Genomic DNA, 13,475 nt, shown 5'->3' with positions numbered 1-13,475 from the left:
CTACGTAAATACTGCATTAACAGCGCTTGTTGCTCCTTACAGGGTGATAAATGAGCAATCAAAATTACGCCAGTGTGTTTCGCATTTCTAAAATATCCGAAATTCCATATAAATGGCTTTATTCCGAAGTAAACATGCCATTGTGGGTAGTAAATGATCGAAGTTAGCAATTCTGATTGCAAATAATCGGTTCACCTATTCACCGTAATCTGTGGCATTTTTAAAAAAATGTATATAGAAACCCGAATACTTTATTTCGTTGTAGCAGCTGTCATATGCGTGTTCACAGTAAGCGTAACAAGCAGTCACGGTGCAAATGCAAAGGGTTCACTGCCCGGTAATTACGCTTCCCTTTCCGCGTTGGATAAACAGTCCGTGATATGGGCCAGTATTCTCAGCAGCCGGTATCCCGCCAACGAATCTCTACCCACGAGTTCCCCCGAAGTCACCGGAATCAGTCCGAAATTCGCTCGCAAAGTATTCACCATTACTTCCGACGAATATCCTCCGCACCGGCATCGTATTCTGCACCGCTTCGGCACCGTGGGCCTGATTACTTGGCGCACTAGCCGCACTTCCCCGTACACCGGGATCTTTCAGCCCGGGGTCAGCGTGGCCGGGCTGGCGCGTCTGTCTCTGGCGTTCTACAACATGCAGAACATCATTCCCGCCGTGACGTTGAAGCTCTTCCTCGACGGCCAGCCCTCGCTTAATCTTTTTGCCGTGGACGACGAAGCCGGACTGGGCGGACAGGGAACGGATCGGAATTTCTTCGCCCGTAATCTCAGCAACTGGGTGCCGCTGCCGCGCTCATACAGCCAGTTGTTGGCGGGGCTGGGCCAGTCGTTTACCACGGCGATTCATAAGCTGTCCGGTGGAAAGTGCAACCGCCCGCTGGACGGAGTTAAATTGCCGGTGCTTTTGCACGCCATGACCGAGCCGGATGGAGAGGAAGTGGGCGTTCCCCGGGCACCGACGGTGCTGACTTTTGTCGCCAATCCGGCGATCGCCATGAGCTCGACGGACCCAACCGATTTTCGGGAATCACTGGCAAAGATTCCGGCGAATACGCTGCTGTATCAGGTGTACGCTAATGCGACACTTCCGGATGGATCGGATACAAGAGAATTAATAGCAGATGTGATTCTGACCGATCAGTTTGTGGCTTCTGATTATGGTGATAGCAAATTGTTCTTCCAACATCATGGAAAACGTTGCTGAGAATAATTTAATATGTGTCTGTGGACTGCACAGAAAGTATCGAGATTACCAAAAAGTTTTTATTTTTATTAAGTTTTGGCAATATTCTTAAGGAGAAAAAACCATGCATCATGCGCCACATATTGCACTCTGTATAACTGTACGAATGTTCCTCATTTTTGATTACGAGTTATAAAGTATTTAAAATGCCGGATCAGCTGACCATGCGTCTCGCCGCCTTGGCTGCGTCTCGCCGTCTTGGCGCGTGGCTAATCACAGTTACGTTTACATACGTATCAAAATGAATATTTCAAAGGTCGAATTTAAAATTTCAAAGACAAACTTAAGAAAATACTTAAACCCATAAAGTCTGGCTGATACAAATACAAATTTTGCACGGACTTCGTCATATTCAAAACATTCTCTTACTTGTTAGTTCAAAATTTCTAAAAACTTGAATCAACTCCATACCAAATTTACGCTAAATATTTTTATAAACAATTGATTTCTGCTCATACTGCAGCCATCAGGCCACTACGAATTCTTCAAGAAGCACCATGGCAGTCAGTCATATAAACTGTAGGAGAGAAAAACATGACCAATTTTTAATGACCGCCAATGCCATAAATTCGAATCTCGCATTTTCCATCAAACTGATTACCATCAAAAATGAATTTTGCCCCATCACTTCATTTTCACCAGATTATAACAAAAAACTGCGAAAATCTACATCCAAAATTCGTAGTTCCACCGCACAAAAACAAAACAACCACTTATCCAAGAACAAATTCTATAAAGTCACTAATAATTCCAAGCAAAACTGTAGTTGATCACATTCCCGCTTCAATTCCATAATTTGTTTGTTAAACACCAACAAAAAGTAGAATAATAATTCCGAAATATATTTCCCCACCGTTCCTCTTCCTTCACCGCCAAGAAATGCACCTTCACAAAATCTCCTCGGCCTCTCGGGCAGCCGCCCAATCACTGCGCACACGACGCAGCGTGCAGCAAGCTTAGTACGGTTTCCCTTCTCGATTTCCCGTTGGCCGGTACTGTCCATTGCCGCGCATCTCGTAGTTGATGTCCAGCGCGCTTAAGGATGCCGCAGCTAGTGCTGCCTGCTCATTCCCGTCACCGAAACCATTCATGTCTTGGTCCTCCGAAGGACCCAAAATATCCCGGAGGAGTTCATTGAACAAATCCTCATCGGTCATAGCCGCTCCGTTTTCCCCTATCATGCTAGGTGAGGCGTTCATTTGGTCGGTGTAGAAACTCTGCGGTGACTGAGCACAACCGGTGCTCAGCATGGGATCATTGTTGCCCGGCATCGGCAACTGACTGAGATCCACGGTGACAACGTTGCTGCCAGGATGAGCGTTTGCATGTGCGGAAGCCACCGATGTCGTACCTGTCCACAGCAAAAGCGTTCGTTCAAATCGAAGTTTCGCATCTACGCGGTCTCACGCTGCATAAATTAGGATTACCACTAACCTGCACGTCCAGCATGGACATTATGGTACGTATCGGTCGTGGACGTCTGCATGCCACTAGCTGTCTGCGGAATAGTGATATAGATGGGCTGGTTGGAGCCCGGTAACTGAATACAGTACTGGAAAGAGCTATTGGGATTGTTGGCCGGTGGCGTGGCCAGGGAAGCTGAGCTGGTCGGTGGGTGGACCGGCGGCGAGTGCATCAGGCCGTTGTGGTTATGATAGGATGTCGGTGTGGCATTGCCGGCTGATTCCTTCGACTCTAACGACGCCAGTGACGCGCTGCTTAACGAGGAAGACGCTGATAGGGTCAATGGCGGCGGGACTGGGCCCGGGACGGAGCGGGAACGGGAGAAATGCCGCATAATCGATTCATCTGTGAAAATAATTACATAAAGTCAAAACAACCCACAGGAAAAACTGATCGATTAATTTGGACCAACTCTATGTCTCTATAAAAAGATTTTCCGAGTTCCTGTTCAATCCGATTAGCAGACTGATCAGCTACGTAGCACATAGCACGCAATTCCAGAGTGCAAGTGCCCTAAATCAGCGAGATGTTTATTTCCCCATTGGCAACTGACTTTTGTGCACCTTTTTCCTTTTGAATGTCATAAATTTAGAATTAAAGTTTATCGACAATTTGCACCTAGAAGTGCAACTTTTTTAAATTCAATCCAAAAACCTGTGCTAACTCGTTAGATTTCATCGTGAACTGAGCCATTTTTGCGTTGTTTCTAAAAAAAGTATTCCTGCCACTTCAACTATTCTTTTCGCTTTATCGTCGACTTATTGGCTCCTACAACCCACTCAGTATTAGTATTCAGATGACCTCGACAAATTCCAGCCAAAACGTTACCATCCACTTAGCAAACCGCCTGCTGCTTTTAATGTCATTTCAAAGACTCACTGAGTAAAACAATTCATGACAACTCATGAATAAATTACGCATCCAGTAGCAGTAGTAGTATAAAAGGAATCCTTTTTAAAACATCGAAGTACTTCGCGCCTCGCGGTACATGGGCGCTGCGATCGACAGTCCCTACAAGACAACACGTGTGATCCCAGCACACGTGTTCGCAAGCCACTAATACAAGTACGGTAGAAGTCACAACAACATGTTTATTTTATGGACTTCCTTCTTACAGTGCGCTAATTTTCGCTGAACCCTTGTGCCGCTCACAAACATATTTATCACGCTTCTGGCAACGATGCCAAAAATCTGTTGTCATTCATGTCAGACATACAACCAAAAATATAACACCGGTTTCCCTCAAGTTTCGACTACGAAGTTGCAACGATCAGCAATGCTCATGCTGCTGAAGCTAAAATCGTGGAAAGATGACCGAATTGCGGAAACAGCGACGCAATTACTGGAAAAGTTCGAAATTTGACAAAATGCTTGAAAACTTATTCGAAAGCTGTCTCTCCAGAAACTGCTACCAATACATACAAAAAATCAGAAATCAGTACAACAGCACAGTAACATACCTGGAGTGTATTTAAAAGAGTGCGGCTCACTCTGCTTGCCGCCTTTATTGCGCACCACCAAGCTCAGGTTTTCTACTGGTTTGGTAATGGTGAGATCTTTGTATGGCGGGACCGAACCCACCAGATGGACCTGATTGAAATTCTCCATTAACAACGGCACTTCCCGTTCCCAAATTACTCCCTCATCTGAAAACACACGAAATTTAGTACACTACCTTCGCTTAAGCCCTGCTTATGATTTAATAAATAACTCCTTTATTTACAAGAAATTGTTAAACAAATTACCGTCGTTCTTCTCCAAAATCCAAATTTTACTATCATCCTTCACAAAATTTCGGCCAATAATAACAATGTCAACGCCACCCGATACAGGCGCGGAGGTGTGCGAGATGAAATGGATTTCCGGTACACCCGGCGACGGAGCTAAAGCATGATAATAATTCAAAACATAATCCCATTACAAGCAACAATTACTACGGTCTTACTGCAGCAGATGGGTGTGGACGCCACTTGGAGGGATTCGCTAGTCCCATCGGGCATTTTAACGACGCAGCGAAATATTAGACGCACTTTCGGGCTGCGTTTGCGCCTCTTCGCCAGCTCCTCGGCATCGGCAATCTGCTCGAAGTCCGCATTGCGCAGTTTCATGATGCCCAGACAATCCACACTGCGTAAAATAATGCCTAATTTTACTAATTACTTCTGAGGATTACACTCATCAATTTTCTCACTCTTCCATAATAAGAAAAGCTGCATATTCGAGAAAACAAAATTTTGAAGTGCAGCCGAAAGAGTCGTACACAGAACGCCTCATTACTGTCAAAATTTCCTAAAACTTCAAGCCAGAAACTGTCCTGTGATTTTAACAGTATTTCTATACATTCAATTTAATAACCCAAAGAAATGCAACATGACTATCGGGAAGTTTTACAGTCCAACATACCTTAACAAATAACCGTTTTCCCGTAAAAGATCCATTTCCAGCGCATAAATGCTTCCTTCTAGGTTGCGCTCACGGCAGGGCGTGCTGTGCTTCCCGCCGACTTTACACACACGGTACAAGGGATGTGGTCGTACGGGGCCACTTTCGGTACCGATAAACGCTTGAATGATCGCACCACTGCCTGTATATCCGGTCAGCTGCACCGCAGGGCATGAGTTCCCGGTGCGATCCTTTATGCAACCGCGGCTACCTTCTTTCTGGTACCTAAATAAAAAATAAATTCAATTCATGAAAAGCGCACAACTATTCACTAGGAGCACCATACCGCACGATAAAATAACCAGGTAAATTAAATTTCGGGCTTCATTACACTGGCGGCGTGGTTTCACCAAGGTATACCAAATATATCGATACATGTAAGAGACAACGATTCCCCCTTCCAAGACAATATTATAAACGTTAATAATCTTCAATTTTAATAAAGCAGGATCATTATCAATCACCGCAAAACCACCGAACGGTTTCTTGAGTTTTAAAGTCGATAACAATTTAAATCAGGGCACAGCATTACATTACCAACCCCACACCGAAAATGCTCCGTTAAATTATCCTAACTGCCCCTCAAGTATCAAATGTCAAAGCAATAAGCCCGGCTAAACTCCCTTTTTATCCCCTGCCTATTCTGTGTGAAAGCTATGATTTGGGCCCAGGCACGCAGGCTTACCTGGCGCGATGATGATTTTCCGGCTGGCGGACGATTTTCAGCTCGAGATGTCCCAGGCGAGTGGCTTTGGAGCAGACTGCCAAATCCTTGGCGGCGACACCGTTCACATCCGTCTCCATGGGTGTATCACGCGAGGGAAAAGATTCCGTCTCGTTGTCACTGATGTCCGACTCCACGTCGCTGATCTTCTGGCAGTGCCGCTTAAATGTGGAACTCGGGCAAGTATAGCGCCGTTTCGAGGCCGGGGCACTGGACACGGCGGCCGGTGAGCTGATAGTGCGGTCGACGGGTGTCTGCTAAAACAGAAGAATGATACAATAATTTTATGTAAAATGATAGTAAACACTAAACAGGTAAACATATTCCCACTGCGCCACAAACTTAGTGTGCCATGCACAAAATTTGAAAAAAATACCAAATCGACAAGAAAACTGCAAAACGTTCGGACTGACCCACACCAAGCTAGGAACCCGTGCCATTATGATGCAAAGTGTCTCGCCAGTGTTCATCATTTACCGTAAATGATAAACACTTAAAGTCTTAAACACGTAAATGATTTACGTGAACTGTTTCACTTTGTTACACAGCACACAAACATGAAACACGAAATGCATAGATTTACGGTCGCGCCGACGTAAAATTCGCTACAACTTCACAATGCGCATCGGCATAACGCAAACAAAAGCCACAAAATCACATTACATTCCTGGAAAGTCGACAACCCGGAAGGGTCCTTCGCGCTTTGGCTTCTCACCATCAATCTATAGCCAAAGTAGTAAAATGCGTACCTGCACAGCTTTCCCTCTTCGCCGCGATGGTCCCGCATGGAGATTGCTGGCAGAGGACACCGTGCTCATGCCGGAGCAGCTGGAATCGGAGATGGTCGATCCCCACGTGGACAAACGCGGTCGGATGAAGGGCGCCAGGGTGTCGTCGGGGAGATCATCTGTGTCCTTGCTAGTTCCTTGGGAACTATTTAGTGTGCTGCTACCGTTCAAGGCGCTGATCTGGTAACGGGCAAATGCCGCGGGAATGGGAATGTTGACGAAGGTGGGAGCGGAGGATGGCGACGGCACAACGCCGTTCGTCATGCTCGTAGGCACGGTGGGTTTCGGGGCGATGGTGGCGGAAGAGGACTGGAGAGTCTGGAACAGTTCATCCCAGGTACTCATCTGCAAATCCGATAAAAGTGAAAAAGTGCCAGGAGATGGGACACCAACACTGACGTCCAACATCCAGCTTTAAAACTGATGATGAACGGTTTGACTGCTTACAAAATACGTAAAATTAGAAACAAAGCAGTTCTTTGAGTGAAACAAAATTTAAAGCCTTAAGGCTTAAAATCAAAACATTGATTGCAACGTATTGTAGCAAGTGCGGACCATCGCTCTGATAGAGTTTAAAATATGGCACTGGTGTGTAATTCCTTGTAACTGTCGCAATAAAACAATTGATCCCAACTGGGTCAACTGCAGCTCGGATGCTCACATATCGTACTTTTGAAGCTGGTTTCATAATTCTTGAGCGAGGCACGGTAATAACGACACTGTAGCGATGTAACCCTGCTGGCTGCTTCCTTCCCAGTTGTGTTCGGAAATCGGAAGTACAACTTTCCAGTTCGGATAGTACACCGAATTGACCGAAATTACCAACAACAATAGCTACAAGTACAGAATTAATAAAAAGGCTTCAGGAATCTACTAACAATAATAAGCCGCAACCTGCTATATCCACCTATTGTACATGTCACTGCTGCGTTAAACTTCTATATTCGTCCGATACTGAAGTGCGTAGCAGGGCAGGTCTCAGTACTTATTATTGAGATCTGCCTTGTGCGTAGTCAAAATCAAACTTTAAACGCAAGTTTGAACATGCTGTTTTTCTGATGAACCGAATGCACCACATTGCGCCGCTCTCTGTTAACTAATCAGCAGTTCCTGGTGTGGGCACGTCTTCTCCTCTCAATAAGCAAGACGTGAAAAGGAACAGATGCCTTTGATGTTAAAAATTAATTTCCGGTAACTGCGTATCTAGGCCTAGGGTAGCTGTAGTAGCCGGTAACACCATAGGTTAATGCGAAACTGACCAGGAGGACCACTGGTCACTCACACTGTTACAGTAGTGTGCTTCCTCCCATCTGGCCCAGATATTATGCTGTGCAAGGGTTCGACTTGGAATTTTTTTTGGTTTCTGCTCTGTAGGTGGTTTTTTAGTCTCTTGTATTAGGTTCAGTTCTTAGATTTCTTAATTTTCTTAGTTTCGTTTTATATTTTTGGGAGGAAAATGTTGGCAACTGTTGTAAAATTGTGCGGTGGCCACGAAATGTCCCGTGGACGGCACTGGTTGAAGTTCCATTCTGTTTGAAAACAATCTGGTCCAAGCTTGAACGTAAGTGTAACTTCGCGATCGCTACCTTCGAAGTTCAACTTTATACGCTATTCACCTACAGAGTAGTTACTATAGTACTGACCAATGTTATTGAAATTATTAATGTTTAGCTAAATTTTTAGGTCTACCCATTCTGACCGCCGGAAATGGAACGAACATATTAAATTTATGTAACCGGCAAAATTGATATCGTGATCCGTCAAGGCGTCAACGGGGAAAAACATGGGACGTACAAAACGGGTCTCCGGAGCGCAAACTGATATTGATATTGCGGCTTGCTGCATCCATAATAAGACTCACATGATCCAGCATTAAGCAATCCGATCGATAATTGTCTAATGGTAAGACCGTATGATAGAGCAGACAGAAAGAAGACTTTTAATTTTATTAAAGCAGCATCTGTACGCGACATGCCCGTTAATATTCGCACCTATTGTATATATGCACGAGCACGTAATTACGTGTTCAAAATTTTAGAGCAGTCGTAATATTGTAATTTATGACATACTGTACTTACAAAGCCACAACGAGAAATTATTAAAGGTACGAAGTGGTAATAATTAATACCAACATAATATTATATGCGTCGTACGCCGCATAGCACGAAAAGAACGATCCAATTCCATACTCACGCCTTCATCAATTTTTATAAATCAACTTGCTCTGTAGGTCCACTTTGTTAGGACGTTAAGAATAACAAGAAACGTATACTAGCACGAATACCCATTTAGAGTTAAGGTAAAAATTATTTGAAATCGACGATCAGAAATTGCTTTAGAAATTTAAATTAAACACGTCCGACGTTGTACCGGTCAGTAATAAGCTACGTATGTGAATGTACGCACAGTAGCACTAGCCGATACCTCGCGAAGTCAACAACATAATCCGTAGCGGAAAAAATACTTACATTCGCAAAAAAATGCTGAGTGATAACTACCGCATAGACAGGAGCCACTTTGCTTTAGCTACGAGCATCAGCCGATTGCCAAATTGCCTACGTGTGACATTTTGGGTATTTTCGGTGCAACACACCGAAGTTGTGTGTTGGCGCTATCGCCACAGTACTAACCGAGCGGAAATTTCTGAAGACACACAAGGTGACCTAATTTATCCGGGGTGGTAAAGCAACTCTACAGCTCTTCATATTTCCCACTAAGGCACTTAAAATAGCTCAGATAACCGCAATCAAATATACAGCTAAATGGCAGATGCGCAGTTCAAATATATGTTTTACCCGAAAATTAAAAAATTTCGGATAGCCGAGGAAAAGTTTGCACTTCAGCACGTTAGCTCATGTTTTTCAAGAACAAATGCTGGTCAAATACACTGAACCTTGTTGTCATATATTTTGTTTAAAATGCGTTTTCGAAAACCTGTGAGCCCTAGTTTTATTGATTTTAGGCGGGATAAATCATCACGATATGTGCCTATTTTCGTTTTTGTTGCGTAACAATTTCCAAGAAAATAAAAGCGAAGCAGAAAGATTTTTACAATCTAGCAGGGTGCGTTCAGTGCAACAGGAAGAACGGCTGCTTTTTACGGCAGTTTTTACCTTGGCAGTGTGATTGTGCGCGTTATATCCAGAAATAATAAAGGTCAGCGGGACGGTGCTAGTCACATCCGCTGCGGTAGGCGGTTTCCATGATGGCATTCCACTCAATCATCCGCGTATCCGCAATTACAAATCCAGCAAGAAAATTCACAACGACTGTCTCTGCAGCAAGCGCAATTACGGTGCAGAAACAAAGGCCAAATATTTCCACAATAGTATCACTTGACGTTTGACTATTGCAAACGATACCGAAACCAACAACCAAGGTTGCGGATACCAGTTGAAAACACGCCAGGTGAGCTTCTCGAACTCCAGCGAATGAGTAAGTTGTTTTTGTGCTTGTGCGCGCTTGTTTGACTGTGAGGAGTACTTGCTAGTTGCTATAGCATACACGATTGGTTCGCTGATGAAACACGAGCTATGAAGGGTGAAACTACCAGCTGAAACCTTGCAGACTGGTCCTACCAGTGCTATCGTGAAACTGCTCGAAGTGGGCCAGCTGAGCGTGCCACACAGCACAACGTTCAACCACGATCGATCGCAGCATGCCGGGTGTACCGCGTTGGTGGTGCTTAACAGCTGGCGTACGACATGCTTCCTGACGTACCGTTGGTGAGACTCACGTTTCTTCAGTCAGAGGACACTGCGAGAAAGAGTGATATACCTAGAAAAAATGTTTGTCTGTGCATGATGCGATAAGAAAGCACAAATAAAAATGATAATTATATTTGCTCAATTTCAGTGGTCTTTGTTCGAAATCATCATCATTCAATAACCCTCTTGATCGTCTTGAACTATAGTACCGGTTTAGGATGACAGAACTGGTTTCCGCGTATTTTACCACAGTAATTAATCAATGAGTTAATTTACAAAGTAGTATCTGGTTTTGCATATCATTTAATATTTGAGGTCATTTTTAAGGATCTGGTGACAAAACTGGGGTGACACTTGTGTTTTCGTGAGTAACATTTTAAAAATGGAGGTGCGGTATTGTATATAGAGGATTTGGAATGAATGTCACAGCGTTTGTAGAATGTCGATTACTTTTAATTTCTCAGAACATATCACTGAGTACCGTATGAACTACGATAAGTGCAGCTTATGATTGCATAATCCGGTGTCGTCATTAGACCTCCCAGTCACATTTCTCAGTTCTTGCACAGTTCGTCGAAAACAAACAAGTATGTGCAATGTACCTCAGCTAAAAAACGTTTCCACAACGTAGGCTGGCGTCGGGTGAAAAGTTTCCAGTCTCCATGTTAAACTTCCGCTGAACTTTAAACGGGGCATGTGCTATTACAGACTGTAGGAGCAGAGAATTACTGTACCATACTGTACGTATATACGCACCGCAGTTTCTCATTGGAAGACATGACACGCTGCAATCAGCCGGCCGTGTGAATTAAAACATAGGCGGCAGTAGTATTTATCGATCGGACGAAAGTACGGTACTGAAACCTCGTGCACTTGGGCGGAAGTTCCGACCGGGGGTGGAGCATACTTCATAAGCGCACGGAAAAGCCGTTGTTTAGACTTGTTGTTGCGGACCAAACGTTGGCGTCTTGCATAACATTTCTCGGTAGTCGACTTTCAAATACAGCACAAACAGACACACAACTCCGACATGGGTACTAGGTACATACGAGGTACCTGCCGCATTAGCTGCTGCAGTTTCACCTTTGCACTTTGCTTGCGTATTCGATTTATCGAACGTTTAATACCTTTAACCAAAACAAAGTACAAATTGCAAACTTTAATTTGAAAGCTAAACAGTAGCTAGTTGATGTAAACAAGCTGACTGGTGAGTAGCAATCTTTTTTCGGGCATTCACATTCTGAAATCTCGCTTGACTACTGTTCCGTTCGTAACCGAAAAACATGGAGTGATCGTGACTAGTTACGTGTATACGTATACTTTAACAGAGCGATTATTCCAAACCTGAAACATGCACGGGCAGGTAAAACAATTTTGCGAGAAACGTTGGCCGGCCGTGCAAAAACGAGCATCTTTTTAACAAAATCTGGTAACTGTATTTTGAGCTGTTTGTAGTTTATACTCATGTAATCGTATTTATTTTTTGTGGGTGTGCCGGTGTCCTGGGATAACTTTTATAAATGCAAAAAGGTCTTTGCCGCGTTATTTCGGCATGCCCCATGTGTGCCATGTTTTTCGTTCCTTGCAAGCAAATGTCTCTCACCTTCCACGGTATACTTCTTGTATCTTCTTTCACCTTTGACTCAATAAAGATAGTAAATTTTGAGAAATAAATAATAATTTCTGGAGCTGTCCAGCAGATTGAGCCATGCACGTCGGTCAAAGTGCGTAGTGCAAGCACAAAGGTCATTGTTTATTACGCTTAAACATGACGTTTTGTTCATGCACCAGTATAAAGTATACAGTAGTTTATAGCTTTATTACATTGCCGATCTGTAATAGTGCAAAGTTGCAAACTGAATTGTTTATTGTACAATTCATTCAGTCTGTACTATTGTAAAACGGCAATGCTCTATAATATTATACACAAGTGCACATATCTATATTTTAAGTATATCATGCACAGTTTACGTGAGCACAACAGTAGACGGACGGAGATAACGAGTGCACCCATCCAGCTTTTTTTATAAAGTCGCGTTACCCCAATAAATAAATCTATGATAGTTTACCACAAATTTGTTAAAAGGATAAAACGAAAACATAACCGATAAGATACAGGGCGCTGCAGCTAATAATTTTTGCAATCAAATACTTCAGCAATTTCACCGTATGTTATGATACTAACGCGCTATGCGTAGATTGTTTTAAAGGTTTTAAAAGTTTTAAGACTTGGCCCACTTTGTACCTACAGTGGTAGATTGCGCGTATGCGTTATGATGTACGTGTTGTCTGTTGTGTTACGTATGATCTGCTGTTCTTATGACTTATCTAACGCATTTGATCGCTAATTCCATCCACGATTCTGGTTTAACTAATCAGTCTGAAGTTTCTAACTTCAACAAATCTGTGAGCTTGTCTCTAGCTGAAAGGTCGGAGGGACTCTAGGTTAGAAGGGAGTTCATATCACATTCTGTTAATTCTGTTCTGTTCTGTTTGTTAGTTCGTTCGGTTTGGTGATTAAACATTTGGGAAGTTCCTGAGTGTTTCGGTTTCGGTAACTTTTGTTAGGCACAGCCATCCGCTCGTACCTAGCGGAAGGAAGTAGTTCGTATACCACTTACGGAGTCCAGAGCATATTCCTACGTACTCTACCGATTGAGTAGATTTGGTCATCTAGTGCGGTTGACGCGGTGCGACTTCCGCATAGCATGTCAATACTGTTAAATCCAAAGGATAGCTCGTCGTATTTATTTAAATTAGAGTGGGTGCACTCGTTATCCCCGACCTTGTACTAATGTTATAGGAGACTGCTGGCTTGTGAACCGTCCGCGACCAAACCCCTTTTATTGATAAACGCGATACATGATAAATGATAAACAGAATGATAAACACAGATGGGAGTGGAGGGCGGGTTTCGCTTTTGACGGCAAACTTCATAAATATTCTCAAAACATGACATGCAAATACAGTAATTGTGCCACGTCCACCGAAGTTTATGCATAGCAACGCGATAAACCTCTGATCGCACGTTAACGACAGTTATTGCTGTACAATAACTGCCATTAACGTTCAGCGATCTCTGGACCATTA

The 13,475-nt window shown here is 43.5% G+C and overlaps 2 protein-coding genes across 4 annotated transcripts; one reads left to right on the top strand and one right to left on the bottom strand.

Moving 5' to 3' along the window:
- The first annotated feature begins 77 nt into the window (after positions 1-77).
- On the top strand, positions 78-1,404 carry LOC129598498 (uncharacterized). The gene has a single exon (XM_055496427.1). It carries the CDS (start codon positions 229-231, stop codon positions 1,219-1,221), a length of 993 nt encoding a protein of 330 aa, XP_055352402.1. The 5' UTR covers positions 78-228; the 3' UTR covers positions 1,222-1,404.
- Positions 1,405-1,792: 388 nt separating this feature from the next.
- On the bottom strand, positions 1,793-10,389 carry LOC129598507 (nuclear factor of activated T-cells 5-like). Of its 3 annotated transcripts, none has more exons than XM_055496453.1 (9): positions 9,792-10,389; positions 6,640-7,023; positions 5,852-6,147; positions 5,128-5,391; positions 4,670-4,851; positions 4,470-4,607; positions 4,185-4,370; positions 2,695-3,069; positions 1,793-2,611 (listed from the first exon to the last, which is right to left on the bottom strand). In XM_055496453.1, the coding sequence occupies exons 1-9, from the start codon at positions 9,888-9,890 to the stop codon at positions 2,217-2,219; spliced, it is 2,319 nt and encodes a 772-aa protein (XP_055352428.1). In that variant the 5' UTR covers positions 9,891-10,389; the 3' UTR covers positions 1,793-2,216. The 3 variants fall into 3 exon arrangements, with proteins under 3 accessions (XP_055352428.1, XP_055352429.1, XP_055352430.1); XM_055496454.1 differs by having other exon boundaries at positions 5,852-6,144; positions 9,792-10,388; XM_055496455.1 differs by lacking the exon at positions 9,792-10,389 and adding an exon at positions 8,872-9,091.
- Between the last annotated feature and the right edge of the window lie 3,086 nt (positions 10,390-13,475).

Source organism: Paramacrobiotus metropolitanus, unplaced genomic scaffold, assembly GCF_019649055.1.
Source record: "Paramacrobiotus metropolitanus isolate TYO unplaced genomic scaffold, Prichtersi_v1.0 Parri_scaffold0000124, whole genome shotgun sequence".
Classification (NCBI taxonomy): domain Eukaryota; kingdom Metazoa; phylum Tardigrada; class Eutardigrada; order Parachela; family Macrobiotidae; genus Paramacrobiotus; species Paramacrobiotus metropolitanus.
This window is presented reverse-complemented; position numbering and strand designations above follow the sequence as displayed.

Bases quoted from the DNA above. Each gene is read 5' to 3' on its own strand.
- LOC129598498 (XM_055496427.1), top strand. From the start codon at position 229: ATGTATATAGAAACCCGAATACTTTATTTCGTTGTAGCAGCTGTCATA.
- LOC129598507 (XM_055496453.1), bottom strand. From the start codon at position 9,890: ATGCCATCATGGAAACCGCCTACCGCAGCGGATGTGACTAGCACCGTC. The intron at 6,148-6,639 runs GTACGCATTTTA...CTTCTGTTTTAG, and splicing joins GAAGAGGGAAAGCTGTGCAG to CAGACACCCGTCGACCGCAC. The intron at 4,608-4,669 runs GTAAGACCGTAG...ATCATGCTTTAG, and splicing joins GTCCACACCCATCTGCTGCA to CTCCGTCGCCGGGTGTACCG.